The sequence below is a fragment of the Hemitrygon akajei genome, chromosome 16 (genome assembly GCF_048418815.1).
Source record: "Hemitrygon akajei chromosome 16, sHemAka1.3, whole genome shotgun sequence".
Taxonomy (NCBI): Eukaryota; Metazoa; Chordata; class Chondrichthyes; order Myliobatiformes; family Dasyatidae; genus Hemitrygon; species Hemitrygon akajei.
This window is the reverse complement of record NC_133139.1, coordinates 16848868-16875221: the sequence shown is the minus strand read 5'-3', so window position 1 is coordinate 16875221 and position 26354 is coordinate 16848868. Positions and strand designations below refer to the sequence as shown.

At 41.7% G+C, this 26354-nt stretch overlaps 1 protein-coding gene across 7 annotated transcripts in view; it reads left to right on the top strand.

Annotated features, from left to right (window-relative positions):
• LOC140739785 (transducin-like enhancer protein 4) overlaps positions 1 to 26354 on the top strand; it is a 253383-nt gene that overhangs the window by 111628 nt on the left and 115401 nt on the right. For 5 of the 7 annotated variants that reach the window (XM_073068305.1, XM_073068308.1, XM_073068306.1 and 2 more), the window contains exons 6-8: positions 9183 to 9257; positions 15732 to 15927; positions 23481 to 23503. In XM_073068305.1, coding sequence (XP_072924406.1) covers positions 9183 to 9257; positions 15732 to 15927; positions 23481 to 23503 — 294 coding nt within the window. The remainder of the gene's footprint in view (positions 1 to 9182; positions 9258 to 15731; positions 15928 to 23480; positions 23504 to 26354) is intronic. The other 2 variants (XM_073068307.1, XM_073068304.1) reach the window with 1 other exon arrangement.

Sequence of the window (26354 nt, the reverse complement as noted above, 5' to 3'; positions counted from 1 at the left end):
AATACGGTTGTCCAGTTCCCTCTACAGGTGTGGTCTGACCCATTGAGATCCCCCAGTAGCTCGGTATTTGTACATTCACCTTCTGTGCTTGCAGTGAGAAAGTTAAGATGGTGTAGTGTCTGAGGAAATGTAGTGCAGCATCTTATTATTTCTAAGATTTGTTTTTTTCTCTATGTTGGGTGTTATACTGTCTTCTTTTATGGGTTCTCTTGGGTTTCTTTGTTTCATGCCTGCCTGTTAGGAGACGAATCTCAAGGTTGTACAATGTACACATATTCTGATAATAGAAGTACGTTGAACTTTGAACTTAAGCTGATGCTGTGGTGAAGTAAATCAGATTAGGGGCCTGCCTGCTTCTGTGGCTCAACAGAAGATGGGCTGACAAGTTTTTCTTCCGTAATGTGTGCGATCCTTGTGACTTATTGTAGTTATGTCCAAATCCCCTGGGGTGCAGCATGTCAGCAATGAAGTAGAATGCTAGTAGTAATAACTTGTCCTCAGTGGAGCCTCGGCAAAGGGCAGTCAGAACCGTCTGAGTTGAAACTGCAAAATTAATGTACTGCTCAGGATTAGTTGCAGCATTGAACCTGAGATGGTCAAACATTAAATCAACTTGGCCCTAGAAATCCTGCTTATTAAAATCATGTTACCCTTTTCTAAGAATATTGGATTTATTTGTCAAGTTTTCCAGCTTTGCCCCTGACTTGTCTCCTGTAGTTTCTTGTTTGTTCTTGGGTTGAATTCATGAGCCAGCATCCTGAAGGGAACATGGACCTGTTAAACATTTAAAAATGTTTCTTGCGCTTTCTTCCATGGCTCCTTAGCTGGCAGCTAATGAAGATCGGGAGGGGCTGAGGGAGGAGATATAAACCTGGAATCAGATGTGTGAGGCCATTTGGCCCACTGTTTTCACCCAGACTGCTAGCTCGAACAGTCCAGAGTTTGTTCATTTAATTAATTAATTTAGAGATACAGCACGGAAAAAGGCCCTTCTGGCTCAACTAGCCACCTCACCCAGCAACCCACCTATTCAACCTTAGCCTGATTACAGGACAGTTTACAACAACCAATGAAGCATCTAACTGATAGGCCATATGAACAGTGGGAGGAAACCAGAGCACCCGGAGTCACGGGGAGAATATTACAAACTTCTTATGGCACTGGAATTGAACTCCGCAGTTTTGTGTGTTTGTTTTATCTATTTATTAGGATGCGGTACAGAATAGGCCCATCCAGACCTTTGAACTGTGTCGCCCAGCAACTTCCAATTTAACCCTAGCCTGATCACGGACAATTTACAATGACGAACCTACCAGACCTTTGGACTCTGGGAGGAAACCAGAGCTCTCAAAGGAGACTCATGCAGTCACAGGGAGAGCGTACAAACTTTTTACTGCCAGCAGTGGGAATTGAACCCGAGTCCCTGATACCGTAGAGCATTGTACTGACCACTACACTACAGTGCACCTCATAATCCGATGCCCCAAGCTGTAATAGCGTTGCACTAACCACTACACTACTGTTGCACTTCCATCGTTAAGGCCATTTGCCCACTAGATATTTCCTACTTCATGAAAATATGCAATCTTTATTTAAAATCTCACTTCTCTTTTATTCTTTATTTCTTTTTAAAAAACTTTTGGTATCCTCTTTTATATTATTGGTTAGCTTTCGTCTTTTCTCTCCATATGGCTATTTTTGTTGCTTTCTGTTGGTTTTTACAAGCTTCCTAATCCTGTAACTTGAGTCTTCTGAATTGTCCCCAGGAACTGCAGCCATTGTTGTTCTGCTGTCATCCTGCTAGGGTCCCCTTCCGACCAGCTTTCGCCATCTCCTCTCTCATGCCTCTGTAGTTCCCTTTGCTCCTCTGTAATACTGAGAGATCCGATTTTAACATCTTCTCAAACTACAGTGTGAATTTTCACATATTATGATCACTGTCTCCGAGGGTTCCTGTACCTTTAAGCTCCTTAATCAAACTGCGTTCATTACACAACATCCAATGCATAATTACCTTTCCCCTAGGGGGCTCAGCCACAAGTTGATCTAAGAAGCCATTTTGTAGGCTTTCTACAAATTCCCTCTCTTGCGATCCAGCACCAAACGGGTTTTCCCAATTTACCTGCATATTGAAGCCCAATCCCCTGTGACTATTGTAATGTTGGGCTTTTAACATGCCTTTCTATCTTCTGTTGTAACTTAAATCCCTCATCCTTGCTGGTATTTGGAGGCCTGTATAAATCCCTATCAGGGCCTTTTTACTCTTGCAGTTTCTTAACTCTACCCACAAGGACACTACATGTCACCCCTTTCTCAGGTACGAAGAGCAACACAGGCATTGTTAGGTTCGAAGGTCTGGTTTTAAGGCTATATGTCTTGTGGGTGAGTCAATAATTAGATCTGAGCCAGTTAGAAAGGGATTACAGATGAGGTGGGTAAATGGATTTGAATAACTAGGAACCATTCCTGCAAATAGCTCTAACTTGGGTCATGCTCAGTCTTGACATTGGGTGAGCACGTCCAAGCTGTGGTGATAAATCGGGGTTGCTCAGAAGTTTCAGGCGACCAGGATAAATGTCATGCATGGTCTGGCGCTCTTGAGTCAAGGCAGGATTTCATTGAAAGTTTGGGAGGGGAAAGCTAAATACAGCATGCTGACGGGAGTACTGATGGTCTCTGGCTTTCATTACTGGTGGCCGTACGTCAGTCCTGAGCTCAGGATTTTTCCTCCTTAAACCTCTCTTTAAAATGCTACATGAAACACTCCAACTAACTAAAGAGCTTTGTTACCTGCATGACAATCTCCTCATTTGGTTCACTGTTGATTTCTGTTTGATTACACTGTTGTGAGATGGTGTGAGAAGCTTTACTGTGTTAAAGGTGTTCCATAAACGCAACTTGTTGTTGTCGATGTTAGAGGATAAGCCATTTGACATTGGTTACATGAGAAACCTTGAGATTCTAATGCTTCCTTACAAATATTTTTTGGTTATGTAGACTGCTTGAAGCTGAACATGAACATAACTTCAGGCTACTTATTTCTGCAAATTCCTATGTGATAAAAAAATTTAGCTTTCATTGAATATGATGTGTTTAATTGCATAACGATGCTGGCGCTTAGCAATAGTTCAACTAAACTAAAAATGTTTTGCTGGTTATTTTCATTTGTACTTGGATTCTGATGCTTCTTGCTTAAGTATTTAACAATAATTACCCAGTACTGATGGATTCAAATTGCTCTGATACTGTTTCTCCATGACTGCAATGTCCTGGTGAAACCTTTCACCATGCTCGTCACTGACAGCTCCAAGATTTGCAGGGAGGAAGTCTAAGTGGGAACACAGAAAATAAATTTTTAGTGACATGTAGCGCATCATAATTTTGTATGCTTGAAGCACGTTGTCTACCTGCTTGCAGAAAGTTTGGTGCACTGTATTTGCCAAGAAATTTTTTTGACATCCTTGAAGCCTTCCATGCAATTTTCTCCAGTCCCCCTAGAATTGCCTGTCATTGATGACGTGTTTGATTTGTGATCAACAAAAATACCTTCTTTAAACTTGGGATCAGTTATTCTGACTTGAATTAGGAATTGAAATAACAAACATAGGTGATTTCAAAAATATGGAGCATGATAGGGAAATCTCATGGTGATTTTCATGATCAGCAGCCCAAAATCCACAAGATACATATAAAAATATTCAGGAAGTAAAGTCTTTGTTTTCCAGTGTAACTAATAGCAAATTCTGCCTCAGACATTCAATTGAAATAGTGGCCATGAACTCAAATGCATGTTGACTTTTCCTTGAGATGCAGCTAATTAAGCTCTGATTTCACTGGGCTTTAGCACCCCTAAGTTGTGAGGATAAAACTGAGCTACAGTTATTGATAAATGGGGGAAAAACATGTTGTGGATTGTGTAAATCTAAATGTGTTTGTGTTCGTAAATGCCAATTAATCAGTCTGTTAACAAAACAGCCAACTTTATCTCCTTTCTACTCCCATTTGATTTTTCATGCCAGGGACTCCTATTTCTGCTGATATTGTAGTGGGAACAGTTTTGCAGCCAAAAGATTTAACGCCAGATCCCTGTCATTAAATTTGAGCTTCATCTCTTCACCAGCTTTCTACAGGCTGTTTGCCAAATGCATTAAAGATTAACAGCGACATGGAATACAACAGCAAGAAATAATGCAGCCAGGATTCATTGGCAAGTCAGATAAAAGGGGGTGTGCATGTCTCCCATTGTCTGCTGTAAACCAAGAAGGGCTAGAAATGAAACCCTTCATCACTTAGTGTCTGCTAAGTATAGCGAAGGTGCCGGGGAAAAGGGAAGCTGACAGGGAGGAATTTTAAACGGGTAAAGTTTGCTTTGACAAATTTCTTTGTTTCTTAGTGGATGATAAGTATACAATGAAAGCAAGCACGACAGAATCCTGTACAGTGTACCATCACTGGGATGGAAATTTTATCAAAGTGCGAATGTTCTTTAGCTCATCTGGTCCCTGTCATCTCCAAGTAAAACTTTGTTCCATCCCCATCATTACACTGTGAACCAAATATTTTTCTGTAAAGTTCCCAATCATTTTTCAAGGTCTCTTTTGAACTTTCCTTGTATTTAAGCCCTTTAAAGTGAAAGGAATAGACTTGGTGCCACCTTAACGATGACACTTTCCTTGTGCTTTAATCAGAAGCTCATTTTTTTTTTAGGATAAAAAGAAAAGCTGCTTACGTTGCCAGATGCTGGAAGCAGGCTATAAGTAAGATTACAGTTCACAGATTGACAGCATTGCATTCAATTCCAACTTGGGAAATTCAAGATTTATCAAAGTATCTCAGTATTACTATCCACTAGAATGGTATCAGTGTCAGTGGGCTAATGGCACTGATTATATTTTAACTAAGTCAAGGTTGCTTACACAGCAGTTTTGTGTCAGTAACTTGGCGTATAGTGAGCCACGCCCTGAGCCTCTAAACAGACGAACCTTCCAGCTGCACCACTCTATGGGCGTGGTATCAATGAAACCGCCACCAGTCTTGGCAAGGACTTGCTAAGACCGCTTTGGGCGTTGTACATCTGGAGGTTGCTCTGTTAGTGCTTCGGGCCCACAAGCTCTTTCCAAGAGGGTAGTGGATAGGTTGGGATTGGGGGGGGGGGGGAAGGGGAAAGAAACAGCGGAGGCAAAGGGAGGCAGCTTAGAGCAAGCAATAGGGAAGTCAATAAAACTATATAATGTAGGAGCAGAAATAGGCCATTCAGCCCATTGAGTCTGCTCTGCCATTCAGTCATGCAAAGTTGTTATCCCTCTCAACTCCCAATCTCCTGCCTTCTTCCCATAACCTTTGACACCCTTACTAATCAAGAATCTATACCCAATGACTTGGCTTCCACAGCCTTCTGAGGGAAAATTGCCAATACATCTCTTTTCCAAATGAATGAATGAGAGAGAGAGATATGCATGGACTTGACAGAGAGAATATGAGCAAGAGAAAGGGTGTGTTTGCAAGAGATGAGAATGTGGGTGACAGAATATAATATTTTTTAGGATCTGCTGTTTTAACACTGGAACTAGAAAATCTGATTTGTGCAAATAGCTGTGAATTTATTGACTAGATCACACTGAGAAACTTTACAAACACAATCCTTTTGCTAATTTGCATCAGTATACCTTGATCCGAACCTTTGGCAGAAATGATTGTACCCATGTCAAAAAAATCCTTATTTTCTGATTCAAGAGGGGAGGGTTATACTAAATGCAGACCGCAAGACTCAGCAGTAAAATTAATCATCAGTTTTGATCCCTGCTGTAAACTCCACCCAGTCCATCCAATTCTTTGGCAAATGTCCAAAACAGAACCAGGCTGTTCACAATCATGATATCACTGTGATGACCCCATGGTGCAGGATGAACTGTCCACATGCCTGTGTGATTGCTAAGAAATATGCTTAGCATTACCAGATGCAGACTTCACCTTAACCTGTCTGCTGAGGAAGCATTCAACCAAGCCTCTGATACTTCTAGACTTCCTTTCATCTTACCTGGTGTTAAAGAAAATTAGGCCAACTAAAATGCCACTGTCTTTGTGCTAATTTGCACCAATTCTCATTCAGCCATCACTGCTATACAAGCTCTGGCCTGCAGCATGATTCTGAATGACAATTTAAAAATTCTTATCCATGTTTTCAATTCCCCATATGATCTCCGCCCTTCTGTACAGTACTCCAATACTGGGCACTCGAGTCTCTCTGGTTTTAATTGTTGTACTATTGTTGACCATGCTTTCAGCTGCCAAGTGTATAAGTACTGGAATTTCCTTCCTAAGCCTCTCTGCTCTTGCTCTTTGCTCTTTTAATAGGCTCTTTGCAATGTATCTCTGTGACCAAGCACCTGCCCTAATATGCTTATCTAGCCTCCCATTTAATGCAACTCCTTGATTTTGTTTGTCTCAGCTACTTCCAATAGTAGCAAACTCTGTTTGCTGGGTAAAGGAAGTTTCTTATAAATTTACTCTTAGATGTCTTGGTGATATTCTTGCTATCATTTTATCCTCCTCAAAAATACGCCAGTGGCCACTTTATCAGGTACACCCAAGCACCTGCTCATCAATGCAAATATCTATCTATCTATCTATCTATCTATGTATCTATCTACCTATTATTCTGCATAACACTGTAAAAACATGCAGACATGGTCCAGAGGTTCAGTTATCCAGACAAAACATCAGAATGGAGAAGAAATGTGATCTAAGTGACTTTGACTGTGGAATAATTGTTGGTATTAGATGGGGTGGTTTGAGTATCTCAGAAACTGGTGATCTCCTGGTATTTTAACCATATAACAATTGCAGCATGGAAACAGGCCATCTTGGCCCTTCTAGTCCATGCCGAACGCTTACCCTCACCTAGTCCCACAAGGTGTCCATTTTCATGCACAACAGACTTTAAAGTTTACAGAGGCTGGAGCAAAAAGCAAAAAAAGAAAAAAAATTAGTGAGTGGTAGTTCTGTGGGCAAAAACGCCTTGTTAACGAGAGAGGTCAGAGGAGAATGGCCAGACTAGTTCAAGCTGACAGAAAGGCAGCAGTAACTCATATAACCATGTGTACAACAGTGGTGTGCAGAACAGCATCTCTGAACTCACAGCTCATCGAAACTTGAAGTTGATGGGCTTCAGCAGCAGAAGACCACACCGAGTTCCAATCCTATACCCAATAAAGTGCATGCAGTCTGCAGTATCCACATTTTATTAAATAAAATGGTGAGTTTAATTGTACTTATTTAGTGTGCTTTAGTGTGATGGAGTTTTGGCATATTTTTTGCTTTCAAATTCAATTACTCCCTTAGTATCATAATGTTAGGACCTCGTGAATCCGTGTTGCTACAGGTATTGCACAGTACAGGTTCTTTGGCCCAAAATGTGCTGACCAGGATAAAGATAATCCATGATCGATCTAAACCTTCTCTCCTACATAGCCCGTGGCCCTCTTTCATCCATGGGCCTATCTATGAGTCTTTTAAATAGCCCTTAAATCTACAGTACCATGCAGAAGTCTTGAGTACATATATACAGCTTAGGTGTCTAAGAGTTGCACAGTACTGTGTTTGTCAACGGGACCAAAGGATGTTGGGAATGACAATGGTGGAGCCGCGTGGGAGGGATGTGGGACGGGTGTTAAGAGAAGCAGTACCAGGGATGGGGGTGCAGACACGCCCAGCCCTAAGACACCAAGCAAGGTCATTTGATTTCAAACGGTTGGTTTATTGATCATTACAAAACATCTCTCTGATGCTTCCCAATCTTCTCTCTCCCTTCCCCTTTTCCCAACCATAATTCCCCTCTTCTTGCCCCCTTCCCACTCAGTCCACAGTAGCGGCCCAATCAGAATCAGGTTTATCATCACTTACGTATGTCATGAAATTTGTCTTTTTGTGGCAGCAGTACAGAGCAATACATAAAATTACTACAGCACAGTGCAAAAGTCTTAGGCACCCTAGCTGTGTACATGTGCCTCAGACCTTTGCGCAGTACTATGCCTCTAACACCTGGCAGAGCATTCCAGCCACTTACCAGTCTCTGTGGGGAGGGGAGGGGAGGGGATCTACCTCTAACATCTCCCCTAAACATTCCTCCACTCATGTTAAAAGTCCTCTGATGTTAGCCATGCTGCTCTAGGATAAAGCCATGCTGCCCTCTCTATCTATCTTTGCCTCTTATACACTGCCATCAAGTGCCTCACGGCTATATATCACTTAGATATATATTTTCAAGATAATATACGATACTATTTTCCACATCAAGTTACAATACCCCACGTTTCTTGTTGTTGGAATTAAGCGCCTGTTCGGTCGAGTCATGAGATAACCTTAATGACAGCACAGTGACACCGCACTGCGCGAATGCGCGTGGTGGGCTTAAAGCATCAAACAAGCAGACCTGTGGAACTTGCTGTTCTCAGCAACAGAAAAGGTCAGTCTGATAACGTCATACATCGTTTCTCTTGCCAGCATGGTACCACAGCATTTTGCATAATGATGTTACAGTGCCAGCAACCCAGGTATCGTTCCGAAGCTGTCTGTAAGGACTTTATATATTCTCCCGGTGAATGTATTGGATTCCTCCAGATACTCCGGTTTCCTGCCATATTCCAAAGATGTACGGGTTAGTAGGTTAGTTGGTTTGCCGGTCTTCCATAAAAAAAAACCTTGCCCAGGCTTGCGTCCTGGAAACTTTCCAAGGTGCAAATCCATGGTCTATCCAGACTAATGGAGGCCTACACACACACATAATTAGGCAGCGGGGGCTCGTTGGGCTAGAAGGGCTTGTTACTTACTTATTTGCTTGGGCCCTTAGCTTCTAAGAGCCATCGATAGCCTCCCGTCTCCATCGTTCTCTGAAGTTGATGGTATGGTTGTCCATCAACGCTTCTGCAATCCATTCCATCCTCTGTACTGGGGATTGGCCTTCACAGCTTCACCAGAGCACTTTTGGCCGACCTTACCCATTTCCACCTTTCACGACGGGGATGTAGGGTTGGACTTGTGAGGCTGTAACCCTAACTTTTAAAAAAAGGCTGATATAGTGTTATTTTTTTAGTGAAGAAGAGCAGTACATCTTGAAATCTATTCATTTTGGGTTTGTGCTTTATCTTGACGTTTCCTGAACTTTCTCTTTGGTTTAACGACAGCACCAGCAACAGGTGGTCCAGGCAATTGAGCGAGCTAAGCAGGTCACCATGGCGGAGCTGAATGCCATCATTGGGGTAAGTGGCCTTCTTCTACATGTGGTTGAGTGGGAGATGTTAATGGATGTTAAATATTGTAGTTCATATCCGAACTGAGAAAGTCTGAGAGATTCATGGTCATAGAGCAATACAGCACAGATATAGGCCCTTTGGCCCATCGAGTCCATACCAACCATTGTGTTGACCCACTTAGTCCAAATTTCCAGCATTTGTCCATTATCCCTCTCAGTCCTGCCCCTCCTTGTAACTATGCAAATCTTCTGAAATGATACAGGCCAGGCTACCATGCTGCATTTTGTTGAAGACCTAGTTAACGTCCAAAATAGACAACATCCACAGCTCTGCTCTCTGCTCATTTTTGGTTTCTTCTTCAAAAATTTCAAAAGTTTTTCATGCATGACTTCCCACACCCAAAACCATGCTGACTCCTAATCTGGTTCTGTCTTGAATTGACTTTATTACATACATACTTCATATTCATGAGGAGTAAAAATCTTTACGTAAATCTCCCTCTAAATGTTCAATTATAGTAATTTATAATAAATATTATGTACATCAGGACAGTCAATATGACATAGAAATGCAGTTGCATCAGCATGAATTAAGCAATCTGATGGCCTGGTGAAAGAAGCTGTCCGGGAGCCTGTTGCTCCTAGCTTTTATGCTGCGTTATGTTTTCCCAGATGGTAGCAGCTGGAACAGCTTGTGGTTGGAGAGACTCAGGTCTCCGATGATCCTTTGGACCTTTTTTACACACCTGTCTTTGCAAATATCCTGAATAGTGGGAAGTTCACATCTACAGATGTGCTGGGCTGTCTGCACCACTATCTGCAGAGTCCTGTGATTGAGGGAAGTACAGTTCCCATACTAGGCAGTGATGCAGCCAGTCTCAATTGTTCCTCTATAGAAAGTTCTTAGAATTTGGGGGACCATACCAAACTTCTTCAGCCATCTGAGATGAAAAAGGTGCTGTTGTGCCTTTTTCACCACACAGCCGGTATGTACAGACCATGTGAGATCCTTGGTGATGTTTATGCTGAGGAATTTAAAGCTGTTTACCCTCTCAACCCCAGATCCATTGATGTCTATAGGGGTTAGCCTGTCTCCATTCCTCCCGTTGTCCACAACCAGCTCCTTTGTTTTTGCGACATTGAGGGAGAGGTTGTTTTCTTGACACCACTGCGTCAGGGTGATGACTTCTTCTCTGTAGGCTGCCTCATTATTATTTGAGATTAGGCCAATCAGTGTAGCGTCATCAGCAAATGTAATTAGCAGATTAGAGCAGTAGGTGATGGCACAGTCATGGATCCCAGTCTTTCCAAATGCTTACCGATCTTTTTACTCAGAATTTCCTCCATCACCTTCCCCACTACTGATATCAGGCTGACTAGCCTGTAGTTCCGTGGCTAATCCTTGCTACTGTTTTTAAACAACAGAACAACATTGGTCACCTTCTATTCTTCAGTAAATTCATCAGTGACTAATGATTAAGAAAATCACTTGGACAGGACCTGGGGATTAGTCCACCTCAATGTATTGTAAGGGTGCAAATGGTTCCTCCCTTGTGATATGAATGTCCACCAAAACATCTCCACATTTCCCTTATGTCTTGAGCAATCATGATTTTCTCCTCCTTAAAAATGAGAAGAATTATTTCCTAAAAATCCATAGGCTGCCTGATGATTTCTAAAAGCACTTGATCTGTATTAAATTTATTCTTAATACCACTGTAGCAACTCTTGGGATGTTCCTAAACCTTACTTGACAGATCCATCTCACCCCCTCTCTTTGCCCTCCTGATTTCTATCTTAAGAATATTCCTGATAGTTCTCAAGGAATTTGCTCGATCCTGGCCTCCTAAACCCAATTTGTGCTTCCTCTTTCATAACCAGAGCCTCAACACTTTTGTCAGCCAAGGCTCCCTAAACTTGCTAGGTTTTCACTTCATCCCAACAGGAACATGCTGCTCCCAGACACTTGATATCACATTCTTAAATGTCTCCCACTTCCCACTCATTCCTTTCCTTTCAAACAGGCTCAGCCAATCGACCTTTGCTAGATCCTGCCCAACTCCTCTGAAGTTAGCCCTGCACCAGCATAGAACTCAAACCTATGCTTTTCTTAAAAGTAATTGAATTATGGTCACTAGAGCCAAAGTGCTCCCTGACTTCCAGTTCATTTATTTGCACTTCTTGCTTAACACCCTCTACTCTGTAGAATCAGAATCAGGTTTATTATCACCGGCATGTGATGTGAAATTTGTTAATTTAGCAGCAGCAGTTCAATGCAATACATAAACTAGAAGAGAGAGAGAGAGAGAGAGAGAGAGAGAGAGAGAGAGAGAGAGAGAGAGAGAGAGAGAGAAAATAATAATTAAATAAAACATAATAAATAAGTAAATCAATTACATATATTGAAAGATTATTTTAAAAAATTGTGCAAAAACAGAAATATTGTATATTTAAAAAAGTGAGGTAGTGTCCAAGGGTTCAATGTCCATTTAGGAATCGGATGACAGAGGGGAAGAAGCTGTTCCTGAATCGCTGAGTGTGTGCCTTCAGGCTTCTGTACCTCCTACCTGATGGTAACAGTGAGAAAAGGGCATGCCCTAGGTGCTGGAGGTCCTTAATAATGGACGCTGCCTTTCTGAGACACCGCTTCCTAAAGATGTCCCTGGGTACTTTGTAGGCTAGTGCCCAAGATGGAGCTGACTAGATATACAACCTTCTGCAGCTTCTTTTCGGTCCTGTGCAGTAGCCGCTCCTTACCAGACCGTGATGCAGCCCTTTTCAACTTACATGGTTTGCACTAGCATGTGGTGGCAGGGTAGCAAAGGAATTAGTGTAGCACTGTTACATAACTGGCAATCCAGGTCAAATTCCCTCAGTTGTAGCTAAGGAGGTTGTATGTTCTCCCCATGACTGGGTGGGTCTCCTCCAACATTCCAAAGATGAACAAGTTAGTAGGTTAATTGGTGACATGGATATAATTGGTTGGCAACGGGTAGTTGAGCCGGAAGGGCTAGTTAACATGCTATATATCAAAATAAATAAAAAAATAAGAGCAAAATATATCTTTTTTTTACAGCCGCTCAGGGGTATCTGCTTTTGCTTCAGCTTTCCAGCATCTGTGTAGTTTCTTTGATTCTTTTTCATGTAGGACATCTGACAGTGAATTTTCACATAGTACAATAACACAAAGCAGCAATTAAATACACACAAAATGCTGGACGAGCTCAGCAGGCCAGGCAGCATCTATAGAAAAGAGCTTTACCTCAGTCCTCTCTCTCTTTCAGGTTTACCTATCACCTACCACCTTGTACTTCTTCCTCCCCTCCCTCCACCTTCTTACTCTGACTTCTCATCTTTCTTTCCAATCCCGAGGAAGGGTCTCGGGCTGAAACGTCGACTGTTTACTCTTTTCCAGAGATGCTGCCTGGCCTGCCTAGTTCCTCCAGCATTTTGTGTGCGTCGCTTTGGATTTCCAGCATCTGCAGAGTTTCTTGTTTTTGTGGAGCAGCAGTTGAAGCTGCTTCAATGAAGGAAAAAGTATTAAGACAGGGGATAAGCCACGATCTTGAGATCATTTTGATAAGACCTTAACATGCCCCTTCAAAAGATGGCACCTGTGAGAATGCAGTGCTCAGTTGGGACTGCTCTGAGGTATCAGCCCAGATTTCAGAGCTCAAGTCTTTGGACTAAGAGTGGAATCTCTGACCTGGAGCTGAGCATTCAGCCCACTGACCTTTGGCCGACAATCTGTTTCTCCACACCTTCCTGCTCCTTGATGTAGACCCACACCTACATTTTTCACGTGAAGCAGAAAGGCAATGGGGAAAAACATCACAAAATGATATGGATGAGGAGCCAATTATTTTATGGCGTACGACTCTCTTGAGGGAATGCCTTGTGCTGGTTCCAGCAGCAGCTCTTTAGGAACTGTTGAAGTGACGTGAGGAGCAAGCCAAAAGGTGAAACTTTTGTGAAACTTCTGAGTCAGAAGGTTGTGAATTCCAGGTCTGGAGAACTTAAGTACAAAAGTGAATGCCAACATCTTCAACAATACATCATTCTCTTGGTACTGAAAGTTCTGTGTATAGATTTCCAGAGCGGGGCTTGAACTTGTAACCTACAGAGCAGTGGGAAGATGTATAGCTGGTATTCAATTCAGGTTCTTAAACAAAGCCCTGTGTACTCCGCCTTGTGGATGTGAACATCCCCAAGAGACCAGCGAAATTACTCTGGTGACCGACTAATAATTATACTTCAGCCCACTGATTCCAAAACATGGATGATGAAGGGTAAAATGGCCTGTGAGGCTTTTATAACATTCGAGTAGTTTACATTCAGTGATCACTTCTTTTTTTTTAGATACTCACTGTACCTAATAAAGTGGCCACTGAGTGCATGTTTATGGTCTTCTGCTGCAGTCCATTCACATCAGGTTTCAATGTGTTGTGCCGTCACGGGTGCTCTTCCGCACACCACTGCTGTAAGGGGTGTTTATTTGAGTCACTGTCACCTTCCTGTCAGTTTGAACCAGTCTGGCCATTCTCCTCTGACCTCTCTCATTTACGAGGCATTTTCGCCCGTAGAACTGCCGCTCACCGAATGTTTTTGTTTTCCGCGCTGTTCTCTGTAAACTCTAGATGCTGCTGTGCACGAAAATTACAGGAGATCATCAGTTTCTGAGATATTCAAATGATCCCATCTGGCACCAACAGTCATTCCGCTGTCAAGGTCATTTTGATCACGTTTCCTTCCCGTTCTCATGTTTGGTCTGAACAACAACTGAACCGCTTTGACAGTATCTGCATGTATTTCTGCACTGAGTTGCTGCCATGTGATTGGCCCACTCGATAATTGCATTAACGAACAAGCATTCCTAGTAAAGTGGCCACTGAGTGTAGTTACAGAAAGGATACAGTGGTCCCTGCAATTCTCCGGAATGGCCCCCAGCTACTTAAGAGGAGCAACTGCATGACTCCAAGTTTATTTAGTGAAGTGGAGGTGTGCATGTGCCAAGCATGAACCTGATGGAAAAGGTCCGTTGTAACTGACTTGAACAATATCACAAATCAGATAATTTTATTTGTGCCGTTTATCTCCTTGAATATAATTTACATAGCAAAACCCCAGTGCTGCTTGCTATACATTCCAGGGGATATAAGACACAAATATGCCATTGGGCCTGCCCAATCTGTCCAACTTGGGGCTCACATCTTTCCATTTTTTAAAATTTGAATCTTTCACTGTAGCTCTTATTTCTCTTCTTCATCACATATATGTCGATTCTCCCTTTGAAGTCTATACCATTCACTCAAGCACCCTTCATAGAAATGAGTCACATTCACATCTCCCTTTGACTGAAATGTTTCTTCTGAAATCCGTGTTGGAGTTGGTGACTATGATTAATGTCCTCTTGTGATGCTCGACATTCTCCATGTGCTCTCCCTGTAATAATGTTTAGTCGTGTTAATGCAGCCTGTTCATTCACATAATCCCACTCCTATCAGGGAGGAGGCTACGTCTTATCCATGCCAGGACCACCAGACTCAAAAACAGTTACTTTCCTCGAGCAGTAAGAATAATTAACATCTCTACCCACTGACAACTCATCCTGAAACACCCCTCAGTAGAACCACTTCATCATTTCCTGTCATAGTCATCCTTTGTACAGACATTCCCCCGGTACCTAGTGTCACTTTATGTACATGCAATCATTGTTTGTAGATAAGCTATCTTATTTATTTGTATTTAAATACATTTAAAGTTTATTTAGTTATATTTAAAGTCCTGCTGAACAGTCTTGGCCCGAAACGTCAACTGTATTCTTTTCCATAGATGCTGCCTGACCTGCTGAGTTCCTCCAGCAGTTTGTGCTGTTACCAACGTCTGCAGATTTTCTCTTGTCTATTTAGATTTAGTGTGGTTTTTCAAATTGTGTTCTTTATCTTATTGTGTTTTATATGCTGCTTCGGATTTTGTTCCCCTTTACATTTCTGTGTACTGGAAGTGACAGTATGCAATCTATTGGGGTGGCACGGTTTGTTCAACACTTTACTGTGCAGGCAACCCAGGTTCAATTCCCTCTACAGTCTGTAAGGTGTTTGTGCGTTCTCCCTGTTACTGCTTGATGTCCCTCCAGGAGCTCCAGTTTCCTCCCACGGTCAAAAAGACTTACCGGTTGGTAGGTTAACTGAGCATTGTAAATTGTCCCAAGATTAGGTGAGATTAAATCGGGGGATCGCTGGGCGGCATGGCTCAGAGGGTTGGAAGGGCCTATTCGGTGCTGTATCTTAATAAGTAAATAAATCAGTAAATCTTGAATCTCTATATTTTTGCTTTTGAAAGAGTTAATAAATGCAAAATTGTACCTCTCTTGCTATTGGCCAACTCCATGGCACAATAGAGAATGTTTTTTGTCATGTGATTTATTTACTTGGTGTAAGCTTGTCAGATCTGCTATTGACATCAGCATCCTTACTTATAGCAGCAGCAGCTCCAGCACCTGTCCCATCATGCACCTCCAATTCCACTCACTCCACATCCGTCAGGACTCCAGCCTACGGGAATTCCTTCCATTAGCGGTGGCTCGGGCCTCTTGGCTCTCTCCAGTGCCCTCGGCGTCCATGCCCACTTAGCGATGAAAGACGATAAGAATCACCTGGACATGGAACATCACAGAGGTAAGAGACCACGGGTATCTGGCCAGCTTCACAGAAGACTGGAAAAGTCTATCTTCTTGTGTGAGCAATCAAGCTATTTTACAACCTAGCTAATCTATTAAAATTGCAGTAAGAGGTTTGGCAGGAGAGAGGTTAGAAAAAATATATGCGTACATACTAAATTGTCGTAATCCAAAGGAGTTTCTAAGGTGAATAACTTAAGACCTTTAAAAGGATACGAGACTAGTAGGATTGGAGGAGCAGATAATGGTAAATGTTAGGGTGGGAGAAGCTCATAAGTAACACTTAACCCAGCAAGGATCAGTTAGACTGAAAGATTAGTTTCCATGATGGCACAAGTACAAGGAGTGTTGTCACAGGAAAGCAGCTTCCTTCATTAAAGACTCTACCATGCAGGCCATTCTCTCTTACCACTGCTACCATCAGAAAGGAGGTACAGGAGGTTTAGGTCCCACTGAACCAGGCTCAAGAAAAGTTATCACCCCTCAACAATCAGGCTCTTGAACCAGAGTGGATAACTTCACTCACCTCATCACTGAACTGATTCCACAACCTATGGACCCACTTTCAAGGACTCTACAACTGATGTTCTCAATATTATTTATTACTTATTTACCTATTGTTTCTTTTCTTGCAAAATTTGTTGTCTTTTGTACATTGGTTATTTGTCCATCTTTGTGTAGTTTTTCACTGATTTTATTGTGTTTCTTTGTGTTTGCTGTGAATGCCCACAATAAAATGAATCTCAGAGTAGTGTATGGTGACATATATGTACTTTGATAATACCTTTACTTCGACTTTCTACTTCTTAACTCTGAATTGCAGGTTATTTCGTGACTGAAAGCTTTGCTGAGGAACAGATAGCCTTGAGCCGGTTGAGTAATGAAGTCGCTTCTCTGAGTCCCAGCTTGTATCACCTTCATCTCATGATGCATCCATGACCTTTATAATTCTGAGACACTGAAGCCATCAAATTGATTCCAGAGTTTTTCAGCTTTCCTTTATCACTTCCTTCCACATATCCGCTGCCCTCAGCATGTAGGGTAAACCACACTACATTTCCAATTATCTTGAATGGTAGCATCCTCAATAATCATTAGATTTCCAATAAAGTATTATAGCGGCTGTCTAAAACCTTCATGCAATGCTACTTTGAGAATATTGGTCCATTTTTCCTTATGACTGCGGAATATTTTGAGATGCACAGCACTTGGATGAAATGCACCAATCTCTGGTGGGTTGGCTAGTGTGAACCCAGAGCATAGAAGCCATTTTGGGGCACATTTCCACACCTTCTTAACAGCACACACTCGAATATTGAGGTCCTGAGAGGCCAAGATACGGAGGATCCTCGTTTTTTGAGGTGGTATTTTGGTTGCAGGTGCTAAGACTGAGCTTATCTGTGAAGCACTGGTCCATTTTTTTGATAAGGTGTTTAGAGTTGGTTTTCCAAGAGTCGTTCAGCATGAAAGCTTCATGTGTCAAGGCAAGCCAAAACTTACAGCAAGGTCCAGATTTAAGCACTGGAAATATTTCCATATTTAAATGGAATGACTTGTGTCTTACATTCCAGTAAATGACACATCTTGTTCGTCCTCTATCAGGCTAGCCTACAGAATAATTAGTGCTGAAATGCATGTCTACATATGAGAGGCCATTCAGTCCCTAAACATCCAAGTAGTGTACACTACTGGTAAGCAGGCATGCTATTCCTGGCATGGTTTATGTGTAACAGAGGGCAAAGTTCCACCCCATTGAATCATAGGTTAGATGCAGAGGCAATGAAACGAGAAGGGAGAAGATACTGGAAGATCTGTTTAGAATTCCACATGATGAAATGGCATTGGTTTATTATTGCCACATGTATCAAGATAAGTGAGACTCTTGTCTTACAGATCAAATTACTACATAGTATGTCAAGGTATGATAATAATAATAATGAAAAATAAAGTGTAAAAGCTATCCAAAAATGCAGTGCAGATAAACAATAAAGTGGAAGATCTTGAATAACGAGGTAGATTTTGAGGCCAAGAGCTTATTTTATTGCACAAGAGCTCCATTCAAGAATCTGATAAGTGGGATAGAAGCTATCCCTGTTCCTGGAGGTATGTGATTTTAGGTTTCTGTATCTACTGCCTGACAGGAGAGGGGAGAATAGGGAATGTCTGGTGTGGTTGAAAGTCTTTGATTAAGTTGGTTGCTTTACTGAGAAGTAGGACAGAGCCCACAGAGGAGAAGCTGGTTCAGGTGATGTGTTGAGCTGTGTCCACAATTCTCTGCAGTTTCTTATGGTTTTTAATCTTGTGATCAAATGAGGAAAATTTGATGAATTTAGTGTTACTTGTAAATTAGGAAGGGAAGTATAGAAAAGTTGAACCAAGGCTGAAAGGGAGATCACCTAATGGATGACAATATTTCTCTTGCATCACAGTGGGAACTTAGCTGCCTGAGCAGGAGTTATAGATGAGTGAAAAACATTCCATCATGAAAGGCTTTGGAGTTTATACAGTGCTGATCGAAGTGAAAGGAAGCGTGCACAGAAAATAATAGGAAGTCAAACTACACAGGACACAGTTTACATAGTGGTGCCTGAGAATCAAAACAAATAAAAACACATACACCACCCCACCCCATTCTTGTCATTTTTGCAACTCTCCCAGAACCAACCTAGGTTACTTTTAATTGCCTAGGTGACGTTTCCCATGTCGTGCTTGGAATGATTGTAATGGTAGAGAAAATGTCAAAAAAGTAGAATTGATATGAATAGTTTTGGTGCGCTTAGAATCTTGGTCAATAGTTATCTTCATTTGGGAACATTTAACATTGGAAAGTAAAATTTTTTTATCATGCTTTCTAGACTGTAGTTGACAATTCAAATAATGAGATATTTGTACCAAATATTGGCAGTGTTCCTGGCTCCTTTCTAATGGATGTCAAAGTTAAGGCATTGTCTCATTTCTCTTCTTTACCTGTTCTACCAGAATATATATAAAATATATGGTAAGGGTCTTCACTACCCAGGGATCAAAGGGATCTAATTGGAACAGAAAAGGCTACAGAAAGTGGTGGATACAGCCCAGTATATAACAGGCAAAGCCCTCCCCATCTTCGAGCATATTTACAAGAAAGCAGCACACACCTTCAAAGACCCCACCATCCATGACAAGCCCTCTTCTTACAATCACCATCAGCCTGAAGGTGCAGAAGCATTAGATCTCACACCACCAGGTTCAGGAACAATTATTGCCCTACAAACACCAGGCTCCTGAACCGGTGTGCACAACTTCAGTCACCACTACTCTGAACTGATTCTACAACCAAGATACTCACTTTCAAGGACTCTTTACAACCCACGTTCTCGGTGTCATTTGTATTTGCACAGTTGGTCTTCTTTTGCACACTGGGTGTTTGTTGGTCTTTGTTTATGTATGGCTTTCAATAAAATTCTATTGTATTTGTTTTTTCCCTGTAAATGCCAGTAAAAAAAATAATTTCAGGGTAGTATATGGTAACGTGTTCGCACATTGATAATAAATTTAGTTTCAATTTTGAGCTATGATGGTCTTGGAATTACTCAATCAGAACTATCAGAGCACTGGGAGACATTTACATCGTGACAGTAGTGTTCAGTGTGACCTGACTATTTCTGCATTAAGTTTCAATAACCTTCATCCTCCTTGTGTTTTGATAAAGGGTTCAATATAGAGTGGAAATATGCCCTAGGGCTAGCACAGTAACACCTTTACAGCCTGCTTATATGGATTTAAAGTTCTGAAGGAAGTAGCTGGAGAGATTGTGGAGGCATTAACAATGATCTTTCAGGAATTGATAGATTCTGGCATTGTACGGATGACTGGAAAATTGCAAATGTTACTCCGTTATTTGAGAAGGGTCGGAGGCAGCAGAAAGGAAACTACAGACCTGTTAACCTGACATCAGTGGTTGGGAAGTTGTTGGAATCAATTGTTAGGGATGAGATTATGGAATACCTGGAGGCACATGACAGGATAGGCCAAAGCCAACATGGTTTCCTGAAAGGAAAATCCTGCCTGATTAACCTACTGCAATTTTTTGAGGAAATTACAAGCAGGGTAGACAAAGGAGATGCAGTAGATGTGGTGTACTTGGATGTTCAGAAGGCCTTTGACAAGGTGCCGCACATGAGGCTGCTTAGCAAGATAAGAGCCCATGGAATTACAGGGAAGTTACTAGCATGGGTGGAGCAATGGCTGGTTGGCAGAAAACAGAGAATGGGAATAAAGGGATCCTATTCTGGCTGGCTGCTGGTTACCAGTGGAGTTCCACAGGGGTTGGTGTTGGGACTGCTGCTTTTTACAATGTATGGCAATGATTTGGACAATGGGATTAATGGATTTGTGCTAAATTTGCCAATGATACAAAGATAGGTGGAGGAGCAGGTAGTGTTGAGGAAACAGAGAGTCTGCAGAGCGATTTAGATAGTTTAGGGGAATGGGCAAAGTGGTAAATGAAATACAATGTTGGAAAGTGTAAGGTCATGCACTTTGGTGGAAGAAATAAATAGGCAGACTGTTATCTAGATGTGGAGAGAATTCAAAGTGCAGAGATGCAAAGGGACTTGGCAGTCCTTGTGCAGGATACCCTTAAAAGTTAACCTCCAGGTTGAGTCCATCTTGAAGGTGAATGCAATGTTGGCATTCATTTCTAGAGGTATGGAATATAAGAGCAGGGATGTGATGTTGAGTCTCTATAACACTTGAAGTATTGTGTGCAGTTTTGGGCTCCTTATTTTAGAATGGATATACTGACGTTGGAGAGGGTTCAGAGTAGATTCACAAGAATGATTTCAGGAGTGAAAGGGTTACCGTATGAGCAAAGTCTGGCAGCTCTTGGGCTGTCGAATGAGGGTGGATCTCATAGAAACATCCCAAATCTTAAAAGGCCTGAACAGATTTGATATGGCAAAGTTATTTCCCATGGCAGGGGATTCTAGGACAAGAGGGCACAACTTCAGGATTTAGAACAGAGATGCGAAGAAATTACTTTAGTCAGAGGGTGGTAAATCTGTGGTATTTGTTGCCACGAGCGGCTGTGGAGGCCAAGTCATTGGGTGTATTTAAGGCAGAGATAGATAGGTTCTTGATTAGCCAGGGCATCAAAGGGTATGGGGAGAAGGGAGGGGAGTGGGGATGACTGGAAGAATTGGATCAGCCCATGATTGAATGGCAGAGCAGACTCGATGGGCCAAATGGCTTTAATATCTTATGGTCTTATGGAAATATCACTTGTCCAAGGAGAAAAAATATCATAAGGAGATCATTGCCACTCACTGGGCAACCTGTACATCTCAGCACAAGGAGCAGTGTCACTAACAAACAACAGAGTCCCTAGTTTGTGTAGCTCGCCCTTACAGCTGAGCAGAACCATTGGTGAATTATCAGTACTGGTCATTGCTGCAGGCACGGAAAGTACTAGACCTTTTGACAGGTTTGGAAAGCTCCATCTCCTTCCCCGCTATACAGCTGCAGTGACTTACAGGCCCTGGTGGAGACTCAAACACATTTCTTTGTTGTTTTGTTTTCTACTTCTCCTCTCCTTGCTCCGCACTCGTGCTGTGAGCTTGCAGGGGCAACGATTGAGAAAATGAGGTTTGTTGCAAGTAGACAGGATCAGAATCAGGTTTATTATGATTGACATATGTTGTGAAATTTGTTTTGTACAGCAGTACAGTGCAATACATAAATTACTGTAAGTTACAAATAAGAAATATAAAAAAGGATAAGTACTTCAACAAGTGAGGTTGAGTTCCTGGATTCACGGTCTATTCAGAAATCCAATGGCTAAGTGGAAGAGGCTGTTCCTAAAATGTTGAAAGTGTGTCTTCAGGCTCCTGCGCCTCCTCCCTAATGGTAGGAACAAGAAGAGGGCATGTCTTGGATTGTGAGGGTCCGTAATGAAAAAAGCCAGCTTCTTGATGTCCTTGGTAGTGTGGTGGGTATTGCCCATGATGGAGTTGGCTCAGATTACAACCCTCTACAGTTTTTTTAAATCTAATCCTATGCATTAGAGCCTCCATATGAGACCTTGCTACAGCTAATCGGAATGCTCTCCACACGTACATCTGTAGAAACCTGCTAGTCTTGGGTGACATACTAAATCTCCTCAAGTACAGCCATTGTTGCGCCTTCTTTGTAATTGCGTCAATATGTTGGGCTGAGGAAAGATCTTCAGAGATGTTGTCATCCAGGGTATTGAAGCTGCTCACCCTTCCCACTGCTGAGTCCTCGATGAGGACTGCTGTGCGTTCTCCAGATTTCTCTCCCTGAATTTCACTATTAGTTCCTTGGTCTAACTGAACGTGACTGCAAAAGTTTTTGTGACCAATTGTCGACCAACTCTCCACAATGCAGAGCATGGTCTATCACTATTAGGGAGCCCTACCTGTATTAACTGTATCTATTTGAGGAAATGAGACTGAGGACTGCACAAATAGAGATCTTTAAAATGATGAAAGATTTTGACAGAATACATGCCTGTGGGCAAAAGCCAAATGAGAGGACAATAATCTAAGGCAGTGGTCAAAAATTCCAATTGCATATTCAGAAGAAACTTCTTTAGTTGAAGAGTAGAGAGAGTATGTGTCCTGGTCTCTCATAAAGTGCTCAAAATAAAAGTGATAAGTGGCTTTAAAGGAAGATTGGGGAGATAAAACAATAGAAGGTAATCCTTCAGATTCAGATTGATTTATTTATCGAAACATAGAGTGAAATACATCTTTTGCGTTAACAGCCAGCACAACCCAATAATGTGCTGGGGCAGCCTGCAAGAAGATTTTGGATAGATTTAGATGATAAAAGATTGGGAGGCATGAGTCAAGTTTAAACACTGGCATGGACTGATTGTGTTCAATAGCCTAGTTCTGTATCGTGTATTCTATATAATGTCAGTGTATCTAAGTGTGTTTCAGTGGTGTGATATAACATCCTGTATAAATGTGTGGTTCATGCACACAAAGTGTAAGGAGTATTTTTGTTTGGCCTCACTCGGCAGTGCAGGCTGGTTTTCCATTCAGGTGTTTCACACTTTACCCCAGGTGTTCCCAGGTTTGTGTTTGGTGGATACGGCCTCCGCCTCATACCCATGAAGACCCAGCAAGCAGAAGGTTCACAGTTAGAGTGTTAGATCTCTGAAGAAGAATTCTGTTGAACAGAACTCTGTGGATGTAACATGTTAATTCCTGGTGTCTCTGGGCAGAGGGATTGTCCAATAATTATTCTGGTATTCTGTATGAGGGCCGTTGAGTGCATGAAATGAGTCACTAGTCAGGGTTGAGATTTAGAGAAGGTAAAAGAAGGTCTTTCATGGTTTCCATACTGAGGGCACTGCAGTTTTGCTGAAAATATTGGGCAGTTTCCCTAATAAATCAGATACAATGGGGAGCCACGTGGGCCAGAGTGATTTTGAATGCAACACTGTGCTTGATTTTTGAATTTTTCTCCAACTAACCTGTTACTTTCTGATTTTTTCCCCCCTGCCCTCAATCTTCTGCCGTTCTTCACCTGGACCCCATCCAGACCGAGATCGTGATGCCAGTAGAGTAAGTCAGTTTCTACATTGTATTTTGCACTAATGTTAAGATTTGTGAATTCAGCTCAGGCAGTTACACACACCTATGGGCCTTTGGATTTCACCCAAGAGAGACCAGTACTATAGGAACATCATCTGGGACTGGGAGGATCACAGAGTGAACTCCACCCCACTGCAGTTTAAGCACCCTCTCCTTCTACCCACCACTAACAACTGAACATTGCAACAGTGCATGAACCAACTAGCAACAACTACATCTTAAATATACCCAGTACTTGTACTCACCAAAGGAAATCCGCAGGCATCACCATCCCAAGGTCCATACTGTGATCATGCCGCCCACAAAGCTACACTGTGGGGCTTACAGGGTCAGCTGAAGATATGGGGACGTGTTGCCACAACTGTTGCAAGCTCAAATTGTGAAGTATTCCTGACTAATGCATCAACACATTCACGAGAAGCACCCAGAGTTTTAACAGTGGCAATAATATGACACGATCAGAAATGCTGATATAGCCAGTATATTTTTTTTAAATTAATGGTAAGTTGATGTTGGTAACAAGCCCAGGATTTATTGCCCTTTTTATTTGAGAGGGAACTTCTTGAACATCAGCACCTTGTGTGATACCTGTTCAATGCTTGCTAGGCCATTGTATTGGATATCGAGTCACATACAGAATGGGTAAACATGGAAGATTTTGTTTCTGCTAAAGGCCATTAGTGAATTAGATGGCATTTCATAACAATTTTCTGGTTATTATGGTGGGTTATTCTTTAATTAACTTTAAATTCCTCAGCTGTCATGGTTGGATTTTAACTACATATTCTGGATCATTATTCTGGGTTTTAGGATTACTAGGATAGTAATTTAACACTTACAGTATTGTATTTCTGTGTTTGTAAAACTGAACAATTAGCTGCATTACACAGCAAAATTTCATTATTTTTTGGGAAAAAGATTGTTCAAAAATATATTCCTAGTGTTTAACAATTGGGTAGTGTAATTAAAATTCCTTTGGGATGTTTGTCATTTTTAAACTTTGTAAAATAGCATTTATCAGGGTATTTTCTTTTGTTAATCCCATTAATCATTTTAGAATCCAACATAAACCTTCCCAAAGAGGAACACTCTGCTACGAATAACTGGTAAATTTGCCCTTTGATTACCTGTGTTTAAAAAGCCTAACTAAAAAGCAAAACAGAGGTGTAACATAGTCCACCTTCTTACTTTCTGCTTGTCCCACAATACAATGGTAATGAAGTTCGTGATTAATCACAGCAATTGCTCTCCCTCGCAAGGTCTTCAGCAGACTAGAGAAGAGACAAGGAGAACCAAAGCAAAACAAAATGTTGGAAACACTCCACAAGTCAGGCAGCACCTGCGGAGAGTGAAGCAGTTCATTTTTCTGGTCTACGATCAGAAATTGGGGGACAAAAAGAGAAAACGGTTTTTGATAGCAGAGAAGTTAGGGGAGGGATGGGTTGATATTGTTGATAGTGGCGTTGTTCCTATTAAATGGGTTTATGCATTGTGTTAATAACAAATCTGTGGAACTATGCTGTACTGGCTAGTCTATACAAACTGTATATGAAAAATCAAGTCAAAATGATGAAAGTGGAACTGGCCAGTTCCAATACAAGCTTGGAACTTTGAAGTTCAAAGAACATATATATTTTCTTGTGGGTATTCACAGTAAATACAAGAAACACAATAGAATCGATGAAAGACCACTCTGAACCAATGTGAAAAAGACAACGAACTGTGCAAAACAAAAAAAAAATAGAGACATAATAATAAATAAGCAATAAATATGGAGAACATGAAATGAAGGAGTCCTTGAAAATGAGTCCATAGGTTCTGGGAACATTTTAGTGAAGGAGTGAGTGAAGTTGAGTAAAGTTATACCCTCTGGCTCAAGAGCCTGATGGTTGAGGGATAATAATTGTTCCTGAAATTGGTAGTGTTATTCCTGAGACTCATATGTCTTCTTTGTGATGGACACAGAAAGAAGAAAGGATGGCTTGGATAGTGGGGGCCTCTGATGATGGATGCTGCTTTCCTGCAAAAGCACTCCGTGTAGATGTGCTCAGAGGTGGGGAGGGCTTTACCTGTGGACTGGGTTGTATTCACTACTTTTTGTAGGCACTTCTATTCAAGGTTATTAGTGTTTCTATATCAGGCCGTGATGCAACCAGTCAATATACTCTCCGGCGCATATCTATAGAAGTTTGTCAAAGTTTTAGAGGACAAGCCAAATCTTTGTAAACTTCTAAGAAAGTAGAGGCACTGCTGTACTTTCTTTGTAATGGCACTTACATTCTAGACCCTCTGAAATAGCAGCAAGGAATTTAAAGTTGCTGACCTTCTCCACCTCTAATCCCCCATGAGAACAGGTTCATGAACCTCTGGTTTCCTCCTCCTGAAATCAATAATCAGCTCCTTGGCCTTTGCTGACATTGAGTGAAAGGTTGTTGTTATGGCACCACTCAGCCAGACTTTCAGTGTCCCTCCATTATGCGAATTATGATTCGGCCAACAGCAGGTGTGTCATCCGCGAACTTAAGTATGCGTTTGGAGCTGTGCCAAGCCTCACAGTTAAGTTTAAAATGAGTAGAGTAGGGGGCTAAGCACACAGAGTTGTGGTACACTTGTACTGATGGATATTGTGGAAGACAGTGTTGCCAATCTGAACTGAGTGGGATCTGCAAGTGAGGAAATTGAGCATCCTGTTGAGCAAAGAGCTATTGAGGTCAAGGTCTTGAAGCTTATTGATTAGTTTTGAAGGGATGATAGTATTGAATGCCAAGCTGTTTTCAATGAAGAGCATCATGATGTATGCATCTTCACTGTCCAGTTTTTC